The sequence below is a fragment of the Sander vitreus genome, chromosome 22 (genome assembly GCF_031162955.1).
Source record: "Sander vitreus isolate 19-12246 chromosome 22, sanVit1, whole genome shotgun sequence".
Classification (NCBI taxonomy): Eukaryota; Metazoa; Chordata; class Actinopteri; order Perciformes; family Percidae; genus Sander; species Sander vitreus.
Window position 1 is genome coordinate 11,717,165 of NC_135876.1, and position 22,687 is coordinate 11,739,851.

Sequence of the window (22,687 nt, forward strand, 5' to 3'; positions counted from 1 at the left end):
TGGATGAAGCAGGTTTATTGGCCAATGTCCTGGCAAGCATCTACTGTGGTGAATCGTCCTAGAGAAAGAAAGTGAATACTTGCCAGCCTATCAGCCTACAAACTCACTCAACTGCAAAAACACCTTGTGTAACCTGATATCAAATAATTGGAACTATAAAAGTAGTGAGCAGAGAAGAGGAGGATTAAATGAGGGAATCACGGAACAAGAACGTTTTGTACAAAAAAGGAAAGGCAAAGAATACTTAGTTGGTAATTGACTACATTACAGCCGAGGTTAGATGTGGCTGTGTGTGTGTGTGTGTGTGTGTGTGTGTGTGTGTCTGTCATTAATGCAGAAACCTATCCGACTGTATGAACGCCACAAAACATATCCTTATCTGGGTCATAAATTTAATGTCAGTGGCGATTGCGAGGAACAGATCACAGAATTGTGTCACGAGTACACCCAAAGACTTGGACTGATTGATTCTGCCCCCCTCCCCATAATGATGAAAATTGAGGCCATCAGGCTGATTGCAGTGGCTAAAATTCAACATCTTTTTTCGAACGTACATATTCCACAACACATTGATGGCGATGAACAGTGAAACGGTGAAGCTGGTGAGGAAATGGCTCTGTCTCAATACACAACTCGGGACATTATTTTCCAGCCGCGCAGAGACGGGGGTCTCGGCGTTCCAAACATCGAATGGCTTTACACCGCTTCCAGAACAGGGCATCTTCTCAACATGCTCAACAATGACGACACAACTGTTAGAGAGCTATCACGCGAATCGCTGTTTTTACATCTACAGCGTCGCAAAATACCTGCTGCTTCCACAAACGAGCCCCAGCTTCTTGGAATCAAATTAAAGCAAAACGGAAAGTTAGACAGCAGAGCAGTCGGATTCGGAGTGCGCTCTGACTGGCTGGATTTAAATGATTTTTGCCACTGTACAGGACTCCAGCTAACCTGGCTGGGACCCGACGGAGCAGCAGTCACTCTCAACGACAACATAATCATTGATCCGCTGGTTTCCACCATGGCGACCCTTAATAAAGATAATACATCCCACCAGATACAGATTAAACATGCAAGAGCCACAATTATTCACCTTAGACAGACCCAAAACGGACAGCACTGGACGGGTCTCAGACTGCAAGGAAAACTCTCATTACTCCAGTTTGCCGACCACTCTGTATCTCATTCTGTCCTGACAAACCCCTCAATCTCAGATGACATTCTAATATTCATGATTAAAGCAAGATTACAGTGTTTTCCAACCAGGTATAATCTGGCAACATGGTACCCATCAAAGTACGAACCCTACTGCATATTACATCCAACTCAACAGGAGCACACATACTAAATGGATGTTTCAACTATAAAGGACTGTATGTGGCCAGACATGACCGTCTGGTTGATCTGGTTGCAAAGGACTTGCAAAAGCTAAACTATGGACACGATAACAAGATCTACAAGCACAGCACTGTAACATTAAACTGGTTCCATCATAACACATCTGACAGTGACTACTTCAAAAACATCCCAAACACTCCTGACATTGTAATCGTAAATGAGGTTATAAAGTCTGTATGTATCTTTGAGGTGGGCTGCTGTTTTGATCTGTATATGGACATTTGCTAATATTCCAAATTACTGAAATATCAATCTTTGGTAGATCTCATTCACCAACTTGGATACAAATGTAAATTAATAATTCTGGTATTTGGAAGTCTGGGACATGTCCATAAGAATGTGGTCAGGGGGATCCAGCTAGGGGGGCTGCAAAAGAAGGAGGCTAAAAGACTTGCAGATATGGAGACGGAGATGTTTTGTTTACCCTTAATGTGTGGAGTATTATAAATGAAAGACACGTAAAGTATGTGCCTATGTGTCACCTTGGCAATAACGCTTCTCATAGTATTTGGATCTTGTATGTTTTCTTGCGATGCCTTTTAGATCCAAATAAAATAATTCAAGTGTGTGTGTGTGTGTGTGTGTGTGTGTGTGTGTGTGTGTGTCTGTGTCATCACAAATGAATAAAGCCTGCCATGTCTCTTTCTCTCCCTCTCATATGTCGTCACATCATAACCTTTCACCCCACTCTCACTTCTTTCCCAAAATCCCTCTTTTCTCTCCTTGCATTTCCTTTTTTCTAGCTGAGTTGCTCTCTTCCTGTCAAGCTCTCCCTTTGTCTCTCTAACACCCCGTCTTCAACTCACTCAACCATTCGATGTGTTGCAAGTGTATAAACAAAATGAGTTAATGAGTATAACATGACTATGTTGTTGCAGCGATAGAATTAGTGCTGTGAAAATGTACATAATGCTGAGTTTACTATGCGGGGATTTAGGGACCCCGGGAGGAGTAGCTACTGTTACAATGCAGTAGCTAATGGGGATCTAATTTACAAAAAAAAAACGAACATTGGAGAATTTACACCGTAGAAGTGTGTGTTTCACCATGTTGAAAGATAGTAAGACATGTTTAACCGCAGGGCTTTATATTACCTTATTCTCTTAGGTCATTTAATTTACTCATGCACCGAATGCAAATAATATAGACACCTCCTTAGAAGAAATTACCATATATTGTATTCATATTTACTGTATTGTATAAAGTATTAGTAATTATCACACAAAAATACATTTAAATGGACATAAACAACTCTTTGTGTGTATGTGACATATTAACATGAATTTAAAGAAAAATAATTGATAGGAAATCAGGGAATATTGCCCTGAGCTACTGTCCAGATCCCACACCCCATCTTAAAATATATGCACAAATGCAAACTCACTCATGTATGGACACACAGACACAAGCGATAGCATGAAAAGCAATATGTGTGCACACAGACAATGACCGTATTCACTGACAGTTACCGAGGGGGATTTTAGGACGGATGATTGAAAATCAATGCGGTGATAAGTAGCTCAGCTGTCACTGTATCTAATAATGAGAGGGAAGATAGCAGGAGTGTCAGAGAGCGACAAGATGAGAGTAAATTGGAAAGTAAAGAGGAAGAATGAAGCGAAAAAGGAAATGGCAGTGGGGAACGAGAGACAGTGTGAATTAGTACAGCTTAGTATGTGAGTGAGAGCGATGCCAGATTTATGCCAGCTCAGAAGTCCATCTGTCTCTCCAGCCAGCACTCTCATCACCACATTACATTCAAGGCACTTTACACAACATACACTGCCCTCCTGCATGGCTATTAGCGCATAGCCCTCACTCCATTATAAACTTGACACTCCCCTCCTACATTGTTACCTCTGCTACACCGCAGTCACTTCATTATTTAGAAGTACACTCCCTTCCTTTAGTATCATTACCGCAGTGCAGTCCTTTCATTAGACAGCAGTCTCAACAAAGACTCTCTTGAGCCACGGCCATCCACGGCTCTCTCCACTGCCTCGTGATGTTGCAGATTGCCCTTCCTCCTCCCTTTTCTTCTCCCTCACTGCCTCACAGGCTGAAGGCTCTGAAGAGTTTGCTATGCAAAGCCTGTGCATTCAACCTCATCAAGCTGGGTGATACAAATAAAAAAATCTATATCACAACTGTTTTATATATTTGCCTTGACAATGGTAAATTCATAATAGCACTGTAGCTCTCAGGCAGCTACAGCACAACCCTGCGTCAAAAATCTGCTAAAATAACCATGTTTTCAGCAAGCTTAGTCATTAAGGAATTAGCTCTTATCTGTTGCATGCCTTTGTTTTTAGGATTAACACAAAAAGAGGAAACTTTGTGTTTCACACTTTGTCCTCAGGGTGTCGGAGTGTTTTTATAGGGACAGTTTTGAAAAACATTAACTTATTAGACACAACATGAGCTAAATGAAGTTTGTTACTTGCTCCTGATGTCAGTTTCTATTCTACTGGTAAGCACTTTGCTTCCCAGCTCCCACATCAATGTTCACTAACCACCCCCTCTTACTAACTTCAAATGCCTGATTCAAATGTATGTTACATTTATATGCCTCAACTGATTGAACGTTATCTGCAAACTGCTTCTGCCGTGGCCTTCAGGAGTTGACTGTGCTGCCAGCAGTATCTCCTTTCTCCTTCTACCATGGGGCATCATATGCCATCCCATGGGCCCTATTTTAACGATCTAATCGCAAGGCGTAAAGCGCCTGGCGCAGCTGCGTTTAGGGCGTGTACGAATCCACTTTTGCTAGTTTAACGGCGGAAAAAAAGGTCTGTGCGCCAGACGCATAGTTCAAAAGGGTTGTGCTTAATTAATCATAGGTGTGTTTTGGGCGTAACATGCAATACACCAATCAGAGTGTCATCTCCCATTCCCTTTAAAAACCAGGCTTGTTTGTACCTTAACGCATTGCTATTATGATGGCGGATTTGCTAAGCAGGAAGGAGAGTTTCAAGAGAAGAAACTAATCTGCTCGTGCTTGAAGTGAAAGCGCGAGCAGATCATATATAATACTATTTCACATTGTGATATTTTTAATCTTTTGCATGTTTGTGTGCTGCTGCGCGTCCCTGTGTGTGTTACAAGCATAGTATGTGCGCGCTGCGCACAAGCCTAGGCGCATTTTACTAATGCACTGTTAAAATAACAATGAAATGCTGTGCTATTGACTTTAGACCAGGTTTTTGTTGGTCAATGGCGTTTTGATCACGCCACTTTCCGCTGCCTAAAGACAGAAATACGCCAAGAATGCACCTGAACACACCTCCCTGTAAGACCAGCACGCCCATGGGCACACAGATAGGCACAGGTGCATTTGCAATTTAAACGACGTGGGCGCTGGACGGGAAATTGACAACTGCGTCGGTCTTAAACTAGCAAAGACACTTGCATCTGGTTTTACGCTGTGCTGCGCCGGGTGCAAGATAGTGCCCCATGTGCTCCAAGGTACCAGTAATGTTGCCACTCTGCTGTCTCTGCCGTTCCGTCATGTCTTAAAAGATCAATTCAACAAAATGACAAAAGCACATTTCCCCAACTGGTATCTAGCTACATTTTCTTGAGGTTATAAGATATCCACCACTAAACTTCTGCCACTACTCCGATACAAGGGAGGTGAATGGAATGTTGCATGTTGTGCTGGTATTTCCCCCAATTTTCTATGTAAGGTATAGCAATGTATAATTTAAACAGAGAGATATTGTGGTTTAGCATTTTCCAGTTTAGAGGAATAACAAAGTAAATCTCACTGACATTTGTTGCAGTATGACATCATAAATACCGGATGTGTACATATGTGCTGTTGAACCTTTTAGACTTGGTGTGATAGAATGTGATGGACATTCATTTGACTTTTCAATCAGATAACTTTGGATATCTCAGTAAATATTACTGCATGCACCATCACTAAAGATCATTTCTGTCATATTTATTTTGGTGAATTTGCTCGCTCTAACTGTGTGCATTATGTGATACTACAATCTGAAACACCAAAATAGGGGTTTCAGATGTATTTGCTTTGACATTAAGAGACATTGTTATATTGTAAATGAGTACCTTATTGTAATGGTTTGCCATTTTATTCCAAAACCAAACATTTCAAACAACAGAGGAAATATAAATGATAGATACTCAAGACAAACTTTGACAAACATTCGACAAGATAAAATCTGTACCATCACACTGCGAGCTCAAGCGCAGCTGTCTGATCTGATTTCACAACAATATCAATTATTAAACAACTAACATAAAAAAATCAACACATGATATATTTTACTTGGGGCAAGGGTATTTCAACTCATCCTGCGCATTCCCCTGGAGTACAACCAAGTTGAGTAATAACCGACTACTCATCACACATTTACGCTCTAGATCAAAACACCATGAATCATTGCAGAATTTTATTCTTTAAAGCAAAAGTTAAAACAAGCTCTGGATGCAAGTAAAAAGTCGCCTTTGGGGCAAAAAGGCTGTAATGGCTGACAGCCCAAAATTATTTCTTTATAGGAAAACCATATATTTTTCATCACAGAAAGGCTTTGAACATGGGGGATCATTTCAATGGATTTCTAAAGAGTCTTAGTGTCACTCGAGAGTGGCACAAAGCTGATTTGGGCCCCTGAGCAAGTTGCTTTGAAAACCCTGCACGGACAAGACACACATTTAAATAGTAAAAACAAATGAACAAATCAACGAAAAATTGTATTACAAGATGCACTGTTGCTATATGAACGCTCATACATACAGTCAAACATGAAAAAACCCTCATATTACTAATTTTTGTTTCCCCATTCTGGTCTTTCCTCCCAAGCCCAACGGGAAATCATTACTTCCAGCCTTCTAAATATGCATATGATTAATTATGCATCTTGTTATCACTGGCTAATCTGCATAGGACTCTCCATGTATAAAGTCCCTCTCATTACCATTCAGAAGGCCATCCAGGTGTGCTGAGTAAATATACAACACACAGTAGCTGATCAAAAAACAAACACAAAAAAACTAATTAATAAACGGGGCGCACACACACACACACACACACACTTTCATATTCAAACAAGCATACAGACATGTTGAAACAAGCATGGACACACAGGCGTGCTCTCTCTATAGACTCCCAGAAACATACACACATGCATACACAGACACTGAGAGTGGACACCCACCAAGAAGCAGACACATTATGCAACCCCACTGACAGAAGGCCCAGGTTTCCCTCGTACTGGTGGCAGGATGGTTTGTGCCAACTCATTAAGAATACAGCTGGCCATAAGGCTTAGAGCGGGGTAAGAACACAGAGGTCCTCAGTCGGGTGTCTGATTGAATTTCCACACAATGTTCAAGAAAATAAAAAGCTCATTGTGGCATGTATGCGTCTTCAATATATGAAAGCTGTCTAAAATGCAGCTTCATTTGACTGAAGCAAATTAAGCATCTGTTCTTGAATTGGAGCTTATCGTGCATGTTGAAAATTCAGTGGAAGTCAAATCCACTGTGAACTGTATTAGTAACTTATGGGAAAGCGTAGACACTTTCACTATAGACCTGAAAACCTTATCTTTAGGCTACATACCGCCACATCTTCCTAACATGTATCTTGGTTATTTGGTTCAATGGCAACATAAATAAGAGAGCGACAACTGGCCTAATGACTGGTATAAGATTAGATCGCAAAAATATGACAGTTTCACGGTATTGCAATTACAGCTTTAAATTTTTTATTTTTTTTAAATGTCTGGGTAAAAAACATCTTTTTTTCTCGATTATTTTTAAACACACTGCACACTGGCAGGGAGACGGATTACTAAACTGCACTTGCTCTCCTTGACCACTCATAAAAAACAGCCGATACCTTCGGAACAGTATGACGGAAAATGTTAGTGGTTCTTAATACTTTGACTTTTTCAAACCGCGGTGTACCTTGAAACTGGTAACCGGCCCATCCCTTTATTCATCCCTGGCCTTTCGCCTGTACTGTGCACGAGCACGAACGGAATAGTGTTGTGTGGCTTTTTACTGAGCCTACAAATAAAGTTCAGTTACAAGGAAAGTTGGAGACTAATTATTGGCTGCAGAGCATCATTCACATGCTAAAAATGAAAAAAGGACTCACTCAGGTTCCATTTCAGTCCAGAAGTGCTTGTTTGGCAGGGTCCACCTACTGGAATGAGGCTGCACCAGTCACCCTCCAGGCCTGTGTTCACCTCCAGTTTATGGCTGCCCTGCTGACACACAGCGTACATGTGAAAATAAATGTGTGTGTGTGTGTGTGTGTGTGTGTGTCAGGGTCAATGACAGGTGTAAACAATGAAATAGAATACATAAATAAAAGAGAAAACAAATGTGGAGCAAGACTTCTTAAACTTTTCCAGACCCAAATGAGAAACTGAGACTCTCCGCCCAGGGACAAAGACTCATTAAAATAAATGATTGCACTTGTCAATGCTGCAACCCACGGATAGCCTGCAATTTTGAATTGTAATCCATTTTGTCTGTCACAGGGAGTCAAACTATTATGTACTGACACCCCATGACAGTACTCACAACCAGCTTGTTTAACTTGAAAAGCAGTTAGTGGTTGTACAGTTATTAATACTTCATCTAAAGTCAATGGGCAGAACATAGCAAATGTTATTATCTTATAAAGAACTGTATCTATTGATAATGGAGGATGATGGCTGACTTTTTTAAGAGATGTTTTTCAATGGTATATGAAGGACAGGTGAATACGTGTTTTTGAGTTACAGTGAAGTCTTTTTATGAAGTGCTCTACAAAGAAAATAAATGTGAACAAAATGTTAAAATGTCACAGTATCCCTTTGAAAAACTAGAGCGTAGAGGGAAGAAAAAGCATCACACAGTGTAGGTGCAAGGTAGTGTCCCTCTTCAGATTGAATAATGACTTTTCTCTGAATGTACTGGTTATAATAAAGCCTGATGCTGGAATGTAAAAAGGTCCAAAAACGTTTCTCTCTTTTAAAGCAAACAGCAAAGATACAAAGAAACTCAATCTCATTACAGCACATACAAATGTATTTGGTAGGGAAACGGCCTGAAATGTAATAATTGTGTATTATAAACACTTTAAATATCTGCAGGCTACAAATACCATGTAGGCTCAAACTGTCATACACCCAAGCATAAGTACAAAGACAAAAAGCATTGACAGCTTGAACTTAGATCATCTAAAAGGATCATACTGACAAAGACAGCAAAGACTTTTTCAATTAGGAGTTTGAAATCTTGAAAGTGTGACATGTTGAAAGCTGAGTTTTTCTTTGCTTGGCTTCCTGGAGCTGCCGAGCCAGAGGGAAGGAATAATGGAAAAATTCTAAGCGTTGGAGCGTTTGGTTTTCAGGAAACATCCCTGAGGTTGTTTTCTATACATAAACACAGTCTCTTTGTGTAAGTGTCAGAGTAAGAGTGTGTGAGCAACAGAGAGAAGGAAAAACAAATGCACGTGCACCCGCTTATGTACAAACATATGCAGAAAAAAAGGCTCAAATCAGGGTGATAACGTACTTTTCTGGTTGTAGAGCCAGCTGCTAACTACGATAGCAACTTTTTAGTTAGGACACTGAGAAGAAGAGGGATGAAGATGGAACTTTAGTTTTTAAAAGTTGCCTGGTAACTTGTTATGCAGTGTTTTTAATTAAAAACGACACATGTAGGAGTAAATTTTACATTACTGTTAAATGTTTTCGGTTTTAATTTAGTCAAATTTCCTTTGTGTTAAGACTACAACAATTTGGTGGTGGCTTTGAGTTCCAATTTAAATGACTTTTGTATATATATTATATACATATATATATGTATATATATATATATACATATATATATATATATATATATACACACACACACACACACACACACACACACACACACACAAGCGGTGTCATGACTTTTCCTAAAATGTTGCATTGATTAGTAACTTGGAATTAAAATCATTACCAAAAAGTCATTATTATCATTTGGTCCTGTTTAAAAGTTATCTCTGCTGAGACACTGTTTAGCATGTGGGTTTCTATATAGATGCTGTTCTTCATCTGACTGTTACTAGCAACACGAGAAAACATACATATGAATATTATATAAAAGGGTATCATCATTTTTGTAAAGAAGAAAGAAACAAAGTTGAGACGTTTCTCTTTGTTGTCTTGCATTTATTACGCTAAACGTATTAATTCAGTACAGAACAGACCACCCTGGGTCAGTTCTTCAGCTCATATTTGTATATATTATTTTATATTTGAATGTCATTGCTACCTTGGGATGAGTCAACATACCTCAGGCATCACACTTTATCATTAATCAGCTCTTGTGCTGACAAGTTTCACTCCTCAAAAGGGCATCAGGTAAACAAGCTGGTATATTTGACCTGAGTGTGTGCGCCTTAAGAATGATGTATAGCACAGATTGGCTGACACAGCGCTGTGTAATGCCTGTCCCACAACACAGAGAGCAGGCTTTCTCAGGTACCTTAGAGCTGGGATGCTAGCTTGAGTAAATGTGGCTCTGCTTGGCCCTTGCAACAGAGACTCAAATAGAGCAGACAGCAAAGGGAAAAACCAACAAAACTAATGAACTCAGTGCAACTTTTTATTTTATTTTTTAAATATAAATTGAGTAAATTCAGCATCACCTTAAGACCTAGACTGATTAAAACATCTTCGGACTCAGAATAAACAAGCCTGGAGGCCAGGCAGTGTCCCTACCCATATTTTAATAGACAGACATGAGAATTATGCAATGCCCTAGGCCAGCTATAGAAAACACAATATTTCTACATATTTCCCAAAGATAGCATAATAACACTTTGACACCTCATCTGGGAAACAAAAGCTAAAACAAACAGACACAACCCTGATTATATCAGAGCACGTCTGTGACTTAGGCATGCACTGATTTACTCAGGAATGACGAAGCATGTCTCACTTATTTTCTAAAATGTGCATGTATAATCGGATATTACATTTACAAGCGGCTTTAAGGCTATAAGTAATATTTTCAGGTGACACAATCCCAACTTTTCAAATTTGCAAAACAGACATAACTGGTAATTTATCAGTGGTTTTAATTTGTTGTGTATTGAATAAAAAGTATACATTGACTATACCACCAAATCCTGAAGCTAAGCACGTAACGAAGCCGTGAATAAGGGTGGTGAGGATATTTGGCAAAAGTTGTAAACACTTCAATTACAGATGTAACTTGAACAAATAGCACCGGGTCTTTCGAAGGTTGTGTTCACCTTCATGTACAGGCGCCTGCGTTCATCAGTCGCCGGCGAATTGGAGCTGCGTTGACAAACGAGCTTAATTTACCCTCACTGAAGTAAGATTAATTGGAGGTGTCGAGGTATGAAGCAGCAAATGACAACGCGCCTTTGGAATAATGACGAGAAGTAGGGAGGGAGTGCATGAGAGAAAGGTTTACTTAACGTATTACACGGTGTCATCAGGAAGTGTGACAGTTAGTTGTTTGTCCTGAAGATCCTGCAAATGAACAACAAAGGGAGAAAAAAAGAGCAAGAAAAATAGCAATGTTTGTCCCAAATGGCGTCAGCTCGGCCCACTTGTAAACTCAATCAACTGACGAACATGAGAAAGAGCTGGCATTGAGGAAAAACAATTTGGGAGCATCAAAAGAAACTCTCTCTCTCTCTCTCTCTCTCATGCACAACAACAAATTAGGGCACCATAAGAGCAGAGAATTGTGTGTGTGTGTGTGTGTGTGTGTGTGTGTGTGTGTGTGTGTGTGTGTGTGTGTGGGGGTGTGGGGTCTTGAAGTGATTACTTAACAAAGAAACAAAGTGTTCAACACTCCAATCAAGGTGGAAGCAGTGCAAGGAAAAAAAAGTTTTGAGAGAGAACAGAAAATGAAGACCTGGGAGAGGGGTTATTCGAAGGGGTAGAAGATGCAGGAGAACAGAATGTTAGTCTGTTAGTCAAAATGTACTGTGGGTCTGCCTGTGTGTATAGCTTTTATATGCGACGTCAAATACTGATACAGCCATATGAGTCCACCTTTTGCTTTGTGTAAAGTGAAATACTGTGGACACCTGTGAAAAAAATGGCTAGCTGACTTAGTACCTCAAAAATGAGAAACAATGGACAGGCCGGAATCATTGCACAGTGGTTTGTCTATGCATATATGTGAAGGCTGTGTAATGTGTGTTTATAATACACTCACGGGTCTGAGTAGGTATGCCAGGCTAGTCCCCTGTATGATCAACAGAGGGAGTTGTGTCATGGACAGAGCATGGTGGAGGGTCTCAACAGATGCCATGATCTGGTCAAATCTGCCAGCCAGACCGCCCAGTGTCACTATGGCATCCACCTGGAAAGACAAACAGCACATATGAAAAATGCCATGGGCTGATATACTGGACTGGTTCTCTGGCAGGGTGCTGTTGTTTGTATCAACAAAGAAAAATGACAGCAGAAGTGGCTGCAGAAAGACAAAGAAAAAAAAGAAGAAAAACATTTTAAAATAAAGGTTTAAAAAAAGCCTCTATATGTGAAATGCCATTGCTCTGAGAAAGTGTGTAAAATAGACCACATTTAGAATAATTTGGCAACCATTAACAGAAAAGGAGTATGGTATATTAAAAAAAAACAAATGCCAGCCTTTTATTTTAGCAAAGAAACAAACAAGCAGAACAACACATGACATTGGGACAAGTAAACATTAAAGGGAAGAAAGAGCCAGGACAGAGCTTTGAGAGAAAACTAAGATGGATGACAGATAAACAATCAGTGTTCAATCATAGAATGAATTTGAGCCATTATAATGGCATCAGTCTCTTGAATCAAGAAGTGAAAATGTTAACAGCAAACCAAGTAAGCTATAGTAAGTGGATTACTTTATAATGCCATTTTCTTCAACCTCAGAGCTAAAATAAGGTTATTCTTAACTTTGAGCCAGCAGTTTTCTTAGATACTGTAGTATTTAGAGCTCTCAGCAGTTATATCCTTATACAAAGTCCCTGAGCAGTCAAGCACCAGTGCTGACAGCCTTAAAACCCAACAGAGTCTAGAGGGCTGAGGCGCTGTCAGAGGCTGACAACTGACAGTCACACCAGCACGGAAAAATACCATCAATCACACTGACTTCACTTCAATGTTTTTACTTCAACCACACACTGCAAATAAATAAATAAATAAGCAAACACAATGTATGAGGTAAATTAATTTTCTATTACTTGTGCTGATCCTGGGCTGTAGCTAAACTACTAATCAGCCAGATCATATTGGCTACATTCATTTGCTACTTTAACAGATGAGCTGTGTGGAAATGTATAAGCATGCATTAAACCATTTAATAAATTACAGCACAGGAAACCGAAGCCTCACTTAGCCACTCTGAAATGCATTTTCAATTCGCCTTTATGACTTCAATAACCTGCCATAACCTCAATGTATTTAACATTTTCCAAAAGGTAAAAGAGCTCCAATCAAACTTATGCTGTAGCTCTTTACTGTACATGGAACGGACTATTTACCCAACTGAATGTATAGTGACTAACTTCCTGCCGCAGGTGATGGAGTTAAAATAAAACCAAGTGCTGAGAGATTGAGGTTATTTCAACATCTGGCTGACACCCCCACATTCAGAGGCATCACCTGAACTGTAAACAACACTTGGTAAACAGACATCCTTGAGAGAGAGAGAGAGAGAGAGAGAGAGAGAGAGAGAGAAAGAGAGAGAGAGAGAGAGAGAGAGAGAGAGAGAGAGAGAGAGAGAGAGAGAGAACTCCATCCATGTGTTACTCCAAACAGGTGGGAATAACCATTAAAACTGTCCTATCTCAACCTGGTCTTACAGGAAAAGGCTTGTGTTGTGAAAAGACCAAAACCAACAAAGTCTGTCTCTCAAAACTTTCTGACTTCTGTCTGTGGCTCTCAGCCCTGAGCTAATTCATTTCTACAAAAGATGTACATCTTTAAAAACAGGTCACAAATATTTTATGAAAATCATTAAAAAGAATGGCTCAGTGATTTCCTAAAACAGGTTTTAGCCTTCATTACTCAAACAGGAGTACATAGTGCATGGGGGCCATCTTCGGCCACTAGTAAGTATTCACAGTACAGCACCAGGACTGTGTCACCCAGGTGTGGCTCATTGATACTGTGTGTTATTAATAGTTTTTGAACAACGGACCTCTATGGCACAGAGCAATAAGATACATCTTTCTTTGTCTTTGGCAACGAAGAAAATACTTTAGTTAGCAGAATCAATTCTTCTCAATTTTTGGTTTTGCTCTTTTCGTGAGTTTTTCAAAAATGAAAATTTTCAAAATGAAAAGACAGAAAATTGCCAAATGTATCCTTTAAGTAGGATCTATTATCTACAATATGTTTGGCCCTTTTGTCCTTCCATAAAATCATCTCCCAAATTCATCACTGATGTCCTTCCCACCTTTGTAATGGCTTACTAAGAACAATTTATCATACAAAAGAATGCCCTGAAAGGTCTGAAGCTGCTAGAGGTAGGAATGAGAGAGGAGTGGAGGGATCAAACCAGCAGCGAGTCGGCAAAGCCAGACGACAGAAAACCTCAGAGAAAGCAAACAAAGCTGAAATAGAACAAGGAGCAATGACGAAAATAGTGTATTGTGTTTCAGTGTCCGATGACTTAGGCTTGCTTAATCTTCCGCCTCCCATCAAAGTTCTGTTGTGTCCGCTACGCATATCAGACTCCATTTAACGGTTTGAATTTTTATGTGTTCCTATTTCATGTTTGTTTACTAAAAACAAAACAAAAAACAAGCAGGGCAAGGGAAATCTCACGACTGAATGAAGAGAATCTAACAAGCTGGCTCAACAGATCCGGCCGTACTCTCTCCTGATTGGCTGGGGGAGCCAGAGCGAGCAACTCTGCCTCGGAGATCAACACAAAACTCATATCCATTTCTTAGGGATGATGAACAGATAACTAGAGAAAGAGAGAAGAAAATTAAAAACAGTAGTGCTGCTTATGCCTGCAACAGTGAAGCTAGAGGAGAGAAGCTAACTAGGACAGAGCTGTGAGAAGACAAACACACACACACACACACACACACACACACACACACACACACACCAGACGTTGCGATACACACACATGCAGGCGCACACTCCAACAAGTGCATACACACACAGATGTAAACAGGTACCGAATGCTCACATGCAAACTCGCCTTTCACAAACATATGCACAATATAGATAGACACGTACACACACAGACACAGACGTAAACACACACCCACATATAAATAAATATGTATACCATAATCCTCTGATACCATTCTTTGGGATTTCACCAAACAAAACACAAGATAAAGTCTCTAAATCGAGCGCTGAGCTGTGTACAAGAAAACATTCAGGGGCTAACATGTTTAATCTTAAACAGCCCAAACAGGAGCACAGTGTTTGGTAAACTGCAAATCAGCCTGTTATTATTTCATCTATGTTTTTAATTCATTTAAAGAGGCTAGGTGGATGGAAATTAGTGAAGGTAAGCAAAAGACAAAATGACAAAGCATGATATTAAAATCATTAGAAGAGTTCTGCTTTTATATAACCTACTCCTAATCTCAAAGTGTTGAAGGGAACAAAAGTTCAAATAAGAGTCATAGCGGGTAAAGAAAAAGTGGGAAAATCCTGGTACACAAACATAAAAGTCATCATCAGCAACTCTAAGAGAAAGTCAAAAACTGATTGCCAGGCTCCTATCTCTTGCAGGCAGACAGACAGACAAACACTCAAAGGTAGAGTAAATATTAGCCAGGCCGCGAAAAAAAAAAGACCAATGGAAGAGAAGGACAAAAGTGTATCCTTTTTTAAAGCCTGACGCTGAAAAACAAAGTGAAAATGCACAATGTGGCAACACACGTGCATCATGTATGAGATGAAGTGCAGTTTTGTGTGTCTGCAAGCATCTTCTCCATGGTCTTTCATCAGCGTAAAGTGATTGGGGCACTTGCCAGTGATTGGGGCAACACTTTTAATTCTAATAACGGAGAAAATAGGGAACGCTTGAGAGAGGGGAAAGAGACAGATGGACAGGACGAGGAGAGAGATAGATACGTATACAGATAGACAGATAAATAGGCGGATAGATAGATAAGACAAAACACATTCCCCATCTGACAAAGCACAATTACACTTTGCATTTTATGTGTAGGTGTAAATGGGACTTATGTCATTCCATTTCTTCAGGGAATGTTGAGTGAGCATGCATGTTCTTCTCCAGCAGCACGCTGTTTCATATTCATACGCCCACGCATCTCGGATCTGCCCGCAACCAACCAAAGTCCAACACTACTGACCTCTGAGCAGTTCATCTGGAGTACCTGAAGACTGAATGCCTTGCTTAGGGGCACTAAACTCTCTGAGGCTAAGGGAGAGGAGAACTTCACTTATTCATTTTACCCAGTGCTATAACTGCTGCCAGTCCTTTTAATAATAGTAACAATACCCGTATTTAAAACAATGCTTTTCACACTGATATGCTCAGGAGGTCACTGTTCCTGGCCAAGAAATAGTCCAGCACATAACCCCCTTATAACCACATTTTATTATTATTATTATTATTATTATTATTATTATTATTAACTATGTGTGAGCTTTGGAGGTGCTGGTAGGCAGATTTTCTTTCTTAATTTTTAACAGACAGAAATGAAAGTGGGATTAACCTTCTCATCTAACTCTTGGCAAGAAAGCCCATTTTGCAAAATCTCAAACTATTTCTTTAACATAAAAATGTCAGATACAAATTTAAATCATATGAAAATAAAAACGGTCAGTGTGTGTGTGTGTGTGTGTGTGTGTGTGTGTGTGTGTGTGCGTGTGCGTGGTGTGCAGTGGATGTTTACCTGTAATCGTCGTCTCTGAACTTCCTCCACCATGATTGCAAGGCACTTGGTGAAGTCAGTTAGATCCTGGTCAGCTGTTTCTATCAGCTTGCACCCCTACGCACAAAGAAAAATGGAAACCGAGACGAAGGCAACAAAACACAATCAGATGGATGTACACACACACAGATAGCAAAACAAAAACCCAGGCAGAGACAAGGGATAGGAGGATAAAACAGCACAGAAAAACAACTAGATAGAGAGATGGAGAGAGGTATAAATCAGTGTTTTAGTCTTGTCTGGCTGTCTGTGGGCTGTGTTGCTGAATAATGTAGAGGTTCCAGTCAGTGGCCCTAAACTACAGCATCCAGGTAAACAACCGTGCTCTGGCTTTCTCTCCCTCTGACTCCTTCTCTCTCCATACACTGTCCTCCTGAAACACACCAACTTTGCTAGCGCGCACGCACGCACACAAACTTGTTCGCTGTGCTCTATTTGATCCCATCTATCTTCCTCCCTCGTGGATGCTTTTCTGTTCTCTCCCTTCCATTTATGCAGAATTATTCACCGTTTCCGACAAATCTCTGAAGGAACGCCTCAAACTTTCCCATTGTTCTGCTCCTTAGGCATTACCATAAAAGTCTGTTCTCTTCAAGGAAATATGGGTATTGCTCCTTATTTTTTTAGGCAACCTGTGTGATATTTGTGAAAAAGGACTAATATTATAGACAGCTGCAGAGAGAGGGAAAAGGGTGACAGGTAAAAGGAGGGTGTGTGATCATGTGTGTGCATGGTAAAGTATTGGATCGGCATTTCAAACTGTAAACTGATTGCAGTAACACACAGTACAGCACAAAGATCACACAGGCACTGCATTCACATCTCCTCACATGTTCTGGTTTGACATTTTGCTCGTTATAAATAACTAGGAGTCCACTTCATAGAAGAATTAGCATTTTATTTGCATGACCTTGGATAGTTTAGTAGTCTAAATATGCCTACATGAACAAGTCTCTTGCGATGCACTAGGGACCCAGGGAGCAAAGGCTACGACGTAGGATGACATCACAAGACTCTTGTACCTGAACAATAGTTATATATAACTTAGGTAGAATACATTTACATCTTATGTAAAAATGTTTTTCAAGTAAACACACATAACTCTTTCGGTCTCCTCCAAAATGCAGACTGCTGTTCATTTCACTTCCCAATGCGATATCCCCATTGGGATTATAGTCTTTTATAACTGACAATAGTCACCACTTCTTGCATGCTACACATCAGCAGGTCCTTAAAACATTTTGCATGAAGTACTTTTGGTTGTATACATTTATTTATATTTTACAAGGTAGTGGATTTGTGCATTAAAGTCAAACAAACTTAACAGACATCTAATAGTGATTCCTAGTCTTTTTTGCCCATTGCCCATTAATATGAATAAATATCTCCTGGCAACTCCTCATCATAGGACGCATGTTTATAAGTTGGGAGCACATCAATCGAAGAGTGGTTTTCTCCTCTCAGATAATTTTATTTATTTGAATAAAGGTCTTAAAGGGAAAAGCACACAGTATTTTCACAAGAAAGAAGCAAAGACTAGGGAAAGGTCTGAAAAATAAATAATACATGATCAGATTCTATTTTTTACCTCTATTTCTACAGAGGCATTCATCTTGGGATCACCGATCTGACAGAAGTATTAGACAAGTACTGTACATCCAACATCCAACAATTGCATTGATCTGTAGCAGGTGTTGAAGCAGCGCTTCCTGCCAGGCTGTGTTAACACTCCCAACAAGCTCCACCAGTGCATTTTGTATGCTTAAGTAATTGGGTTCATAGCCACAGATGGTGTTCAGGCTATTGGCAGAGAGGGTCAACTGAGAACAACACAGTTTAACGTTTGTAAATGTTTACAGGGAATTGGTCATGAGTATGATGGAATATATTTTCTTTCTTAAAAGTAAAAAGGTTTGCCTGTTTCTGGGTCAGCATGTGACTCTAATCACCTCTAGAGGTAGTTTTTAATGACTGGGTTTAAATGGATCTTGGTGCACTGATAGTTGAAGCAATGTCAGACTGCACACTTTGATGATTCTGCATGTTCTTGTCACTGCAAGTGGAATTCCTGGAGAGTCTCCAGCATATTACACCCCAGTCAACTTTGGATAGTCACCTATCCACTTAGGCAGCGTGATGTCTGTTCTGTAACCCTGCAACATCACACACTCAGAATGCATTTCTCAAACTCAAGCTGGGTTAATGGTTGATGTCACGTTGAGTTGCTGACGGTCATGTCTGTGCAGAGTTTGCATGTTCTCCCTGAAAACGTATGTCAGGTTACTGCACCTGTCAGTGCCCGTGACCAAAAGGCACTGGCGAAAGAACTGGAGTTGGCTTATATGCAGAGGACACATTTTGTTTCTATGTATACAAGGGCTGAATGATGGCAAACAGGGGACCTTTATATTCATGATTGGATGTATTTGTGTCACAACATTGAAATGAATTTCACACACAAAAAAAGCTCACAGAAATACAGCAGTATTTCCTATGTTACCAACTAACCCTTATTTTAACTGCCCCATATATACACTGCTCTGACAACATTTGTCTTTTATTAGCTCATTAAGATCACTGAGAATATCCCAGGAATTATTCAGGAACGGAGATAACTTGTGTGTACTTACTCACAAGTACATTGTTTATTCATATCCCATAACCCGGATTTTCCACCAGGTGCATCTGTGCTGTGTTCCGGCTGCGCCGCGGTTTTGTTCCATCCTCCGCCAAGCGCCATACCACAATGGGAGCCACACAGAAGCGGAGCTTCTTGCCTGCCCGACTCACAGATTTGATTGTCTCTACAAGTACTTAAAAGAACAATCCCGTTTATTAAGCTAGTATCTACCTTCCACTCCAAGCACTCCTGCAATTAAACTACATGCCTTCTCTTTTCTGGCGTTGTTCTTATAATAGGGGTTATATATGACCCACAGGAGCATTGTCCTTCCTCATATCTAAACCGACAGTGTCTCCAGACAACGGTTCGGTTTTAAACATGTCGTTAACATTGTGAACATGGGTCGCAGTTTGGTTCTGTTCAGGAACTAAAACTACTTAGTTAAGTTTAAATTTCATAGTGTTTCATGGTGTTTTAAGTTTAATGGTGTGATATATATATATATATATATATATATATATACACTAGTTACATTTTTTTACCCTATTACCTGTAGTGTCTTGCAAAATGTATGGACGTTTACAATACATATCTTCATCTTATTGCCAGAAATCTCCACTTAAGTAGAACTTACATAAACCAAACTTTCCAGTTTCATCTATATTCTGAATGTTTTTGTTTTAGCTTCTTGTCTCATCTGGGGTCTGATAAACAGTAAATTCATCAAAGTCAGTGTGCCCAACGCTATTTTCCAATAAACTGTAGCTGTCATATTTCACAGGACCCACGTGAATGTGGTTTTCACGTTCCAGTTTTTCAGCCTCAGAGGGGAGAGAGAGCGGCTGACTGTTCGCCTGAGATCAGTACAGCAGACGGCTCTGCAGAGCCGTGTATGATTACGACTTTATGACATTTCATAAACAGCTGATTGAGTGGCAGTGCGCCACTGCTACATGCATATAGCGGAAACCCTGCATGTGTACGTGTGGTGCTGATGTTGCGCGATGTAAATCATGCGGCGCCCGAGTGAATTTGACCGACATAAAATCGGCATATGTCAGACTGACCGGCAGGTCGCCGGTCATGGCCGATGACGTGAAAATCGGCCAATTCCGGTCACCGGCCGCTCAATCGGTGCATCTCTATATAACATTTTATTCCTAGCATAGCGATGGATTTTCACAGTATTTTCTAAATGTAAATGATCCATATTCCCACTGTAAAAATCTTTGACTCTAGAAACAAGAATTTTCAACCTGGCTTTATCCAATGTTCACATTTATGTTCTGGAAATGTATGTAAATGTGCACATATTTAATTAGATAATGCCTAATTTGCATATTAAAACATACAATTTCAGAAAACTTGTGATACAAAAGATATTATAATGTAAGTAATGAACTGGGGAAGATTTATGGTGATATATATATATATATTCAAAGGTTTACCCTATCCACCTGTAGTTTCTCCTGCCTAGTCATGCCTCAAAGGAATCCGCGCTGGGAAAGTCAACTTCTTACTAACGTTGCCTACATGTCTAAGTGGTTAAGGAGTCAAGTTGTACATTTCTGGATGAAGATAGTACAGAGTTATTTAGTCCAAACTATCAACTTATGTCTGTTTAAAGCCCTATTGCTTTGTGTGTGTGTGTGTGTGTGTGTGTGTGTGTGTGTGTGTGTGTGTGTGTGTGTTAGTATTTCTCAGTGTGTACACCTGTAGATCTGAGAATGTCAAGTTGTGTTCCACTCACCTTGTCTGCGTAGAATGCTTTGACCTCGGCAGTAATGGAATCAAAATCCCCACTGATATAGTCGGGGAGAAAGCTGGATGTAAGGATAGAAAAAGAGGGTGAGTGACAGAGGGAAAGGGTTACGATTGCAAGAAAGGCAGAGATAGAAGAGACAAGAGGAGAGAGGACATGAGGGCATGTGTCAGCTCTTTGATCTGTGCAGCGAGGGAGAAGGAGTGACGCCGCCGGGGGAAGACGAAGAGACATGGAGAGTGACAGGGTGATTTTCTGTGGCACTGAGCCTGGCCCTGTCGCGCACGCACACACGCACACAATCAAACAATACTGATAAACACATTCTGATACTATAAGCCAATATCATAAAGTGTAAGTCAAACTGCTTCTGGTTTCTTAGCTATTATGTCCTGTGCATCCAAAACATGTTGTGTTTCTTGCTGAGGGAAGATGCTGATCACAACAGTCGACATTTGAAGCTCAAATCATGCTTTAAATACTGTAATAAAAAGTGAAGAGAAAAATAGGGAGAAAACCCAAATTGTGTGCTCATTATGCACCATAGCCCCCCTATATAACATGGTTAAGCTTTGTTTAAAGGTGCACATTTCAGCCATCTTAAATGATTAAAATCATAAAAATAAATTCCCTATTCTTTAAAAACACCTGAAAAGTAATGAGCACTAAGAATACAGCATGTATTCATTTTGACAGTTATTTTGTAGTTAGCATGCAAGTAGTCTATATCGACAACGATTCATTTAGGGGATTGCTCCGGTGCCGCCGGAAGATCTGGAGGATGCAAATGAACCTGAACTGCTAGGTTCTAAAGCATGTTGTTTGCTTACGTAAGGCCGCTATACATGCACATTATTTGTATAACAGAGTACAAAAATAGAAAGAAAAGTCTAAATGTAATTAATTGGCATAAAAATTCACCCAGCCTTACTTTTCCATGGTTTTATGACCGGCATAACCCATTATTGCCCCTCAGAAGACAGGCACAATGATCACAAAATGAAGTAATACAGAATATTAGTTGTAAACTACATAAACCTGGCAGAAATACTATGTTAATACATGCAATTAAGAGGATTACAACGGAAAATTAAACTGGGCAGGAGGTTTGGGAATATACGTGCATGCAGGCATTGCATTCTGAATACAAATCTCCCAATGTATTTCATTCATCCAAATACAACTGTGTTTTGAGGCAGCCTGCATTTCCAGGGTGTAGGAATTAACAAGGTCTAAAGCAGATATCAGTGGAAACAACCAAAAATCTACGAGCCACTACTGAGTAGAATATTTCTGTTAGAGAGAGACAGATAGCTCTCTGTTTATTCCATTCATGTGTGTGTGTGTGTGTGTGTGTGTGTGTGTGTGTGTGTGTGTGTGTGTGTGGGTGTAAGGAGTAGGACCACGCAGGGATGCGGCTGATGCTATCTACAGGCATTAACAGGTCTGACATTATGATTTCTTGGTTGGTTGGGTGGTGTGTTTGTTTGTGTGTGTGTTGTGTATGAATGTGCTGCCCAGCAAGAGGCGAGAGCGATGTTCCGGTTGGTTGAAGAAAGAGATACAGAAGGATTATTCCCTCCCTTCCTCCTCAGTGTTCCCATTTACACCAACAAGATACAGCAAAACAAACAGAACAGCAATTGTATGCAATCTGCACACACACACACACACAATGAGACACCCCGAGCTGGACAAATAATTTGATCCAGGTAAAAACCTTCCTTGTCCACACAACACATGGCACTGGAATGTGCACACACACATACAATGTACACAAACCTCTGCAATAAGTAGGTTCACACAAGCACATGCACAGTTTTGCCTGCCTTATAATCCATGACGCCACAATTGCATCTCCATTCAGAAATAACCTTCATGTGACAGATGGGACGAGACGTGACACTGGGCCTGAACAGAGCTTTACACACACACACACACACACACACACACACACACACACACACACACACACACACACACA

General features: G+C 40.1%; 1 protein-coding gene across 3 annotated transcripts in view; it reads right to left on the bottom strand.

Annotated features, from left to right (window-relative positions):
* tpk1 (thiamin pyrophosphokinase 1) overlaps positions 1 to 22,687 on the bottom strand; it is a 71,673-nt gene that overhangs the window by 21,194 nt on the left and 27,792 nt on the right. For 2 of the 3 annotated variants that reach the window (XM_078280403.1, XM_078280402.1), the window contains exons 5-8: positions 20,692 to 20,764; positions 16,280 to 16,375; positions 11,614 to 11,760; positions 7,532 to 7,643 (exon numbers count right to left, since the gene is read on the bottom strand). In XM_078280403.1, the coding sequence (XP_078136529.1) occupies positions 7,532 to 7,643; positions 11,614 to 11,760; positions 16,280 to 16,375; positions 20,692 to 20,764 (428 nt within the window). The remainder of the gene's footprint in view (positions 1 to 7,531; positions 7,644 to 11,613; positions 11,761 to 16,279; positions 16,376 to 20,691; positions 20,765 to 22,687) is intronic. The other variant, XM_078280404.1, reaches the window with a different exon arrangement.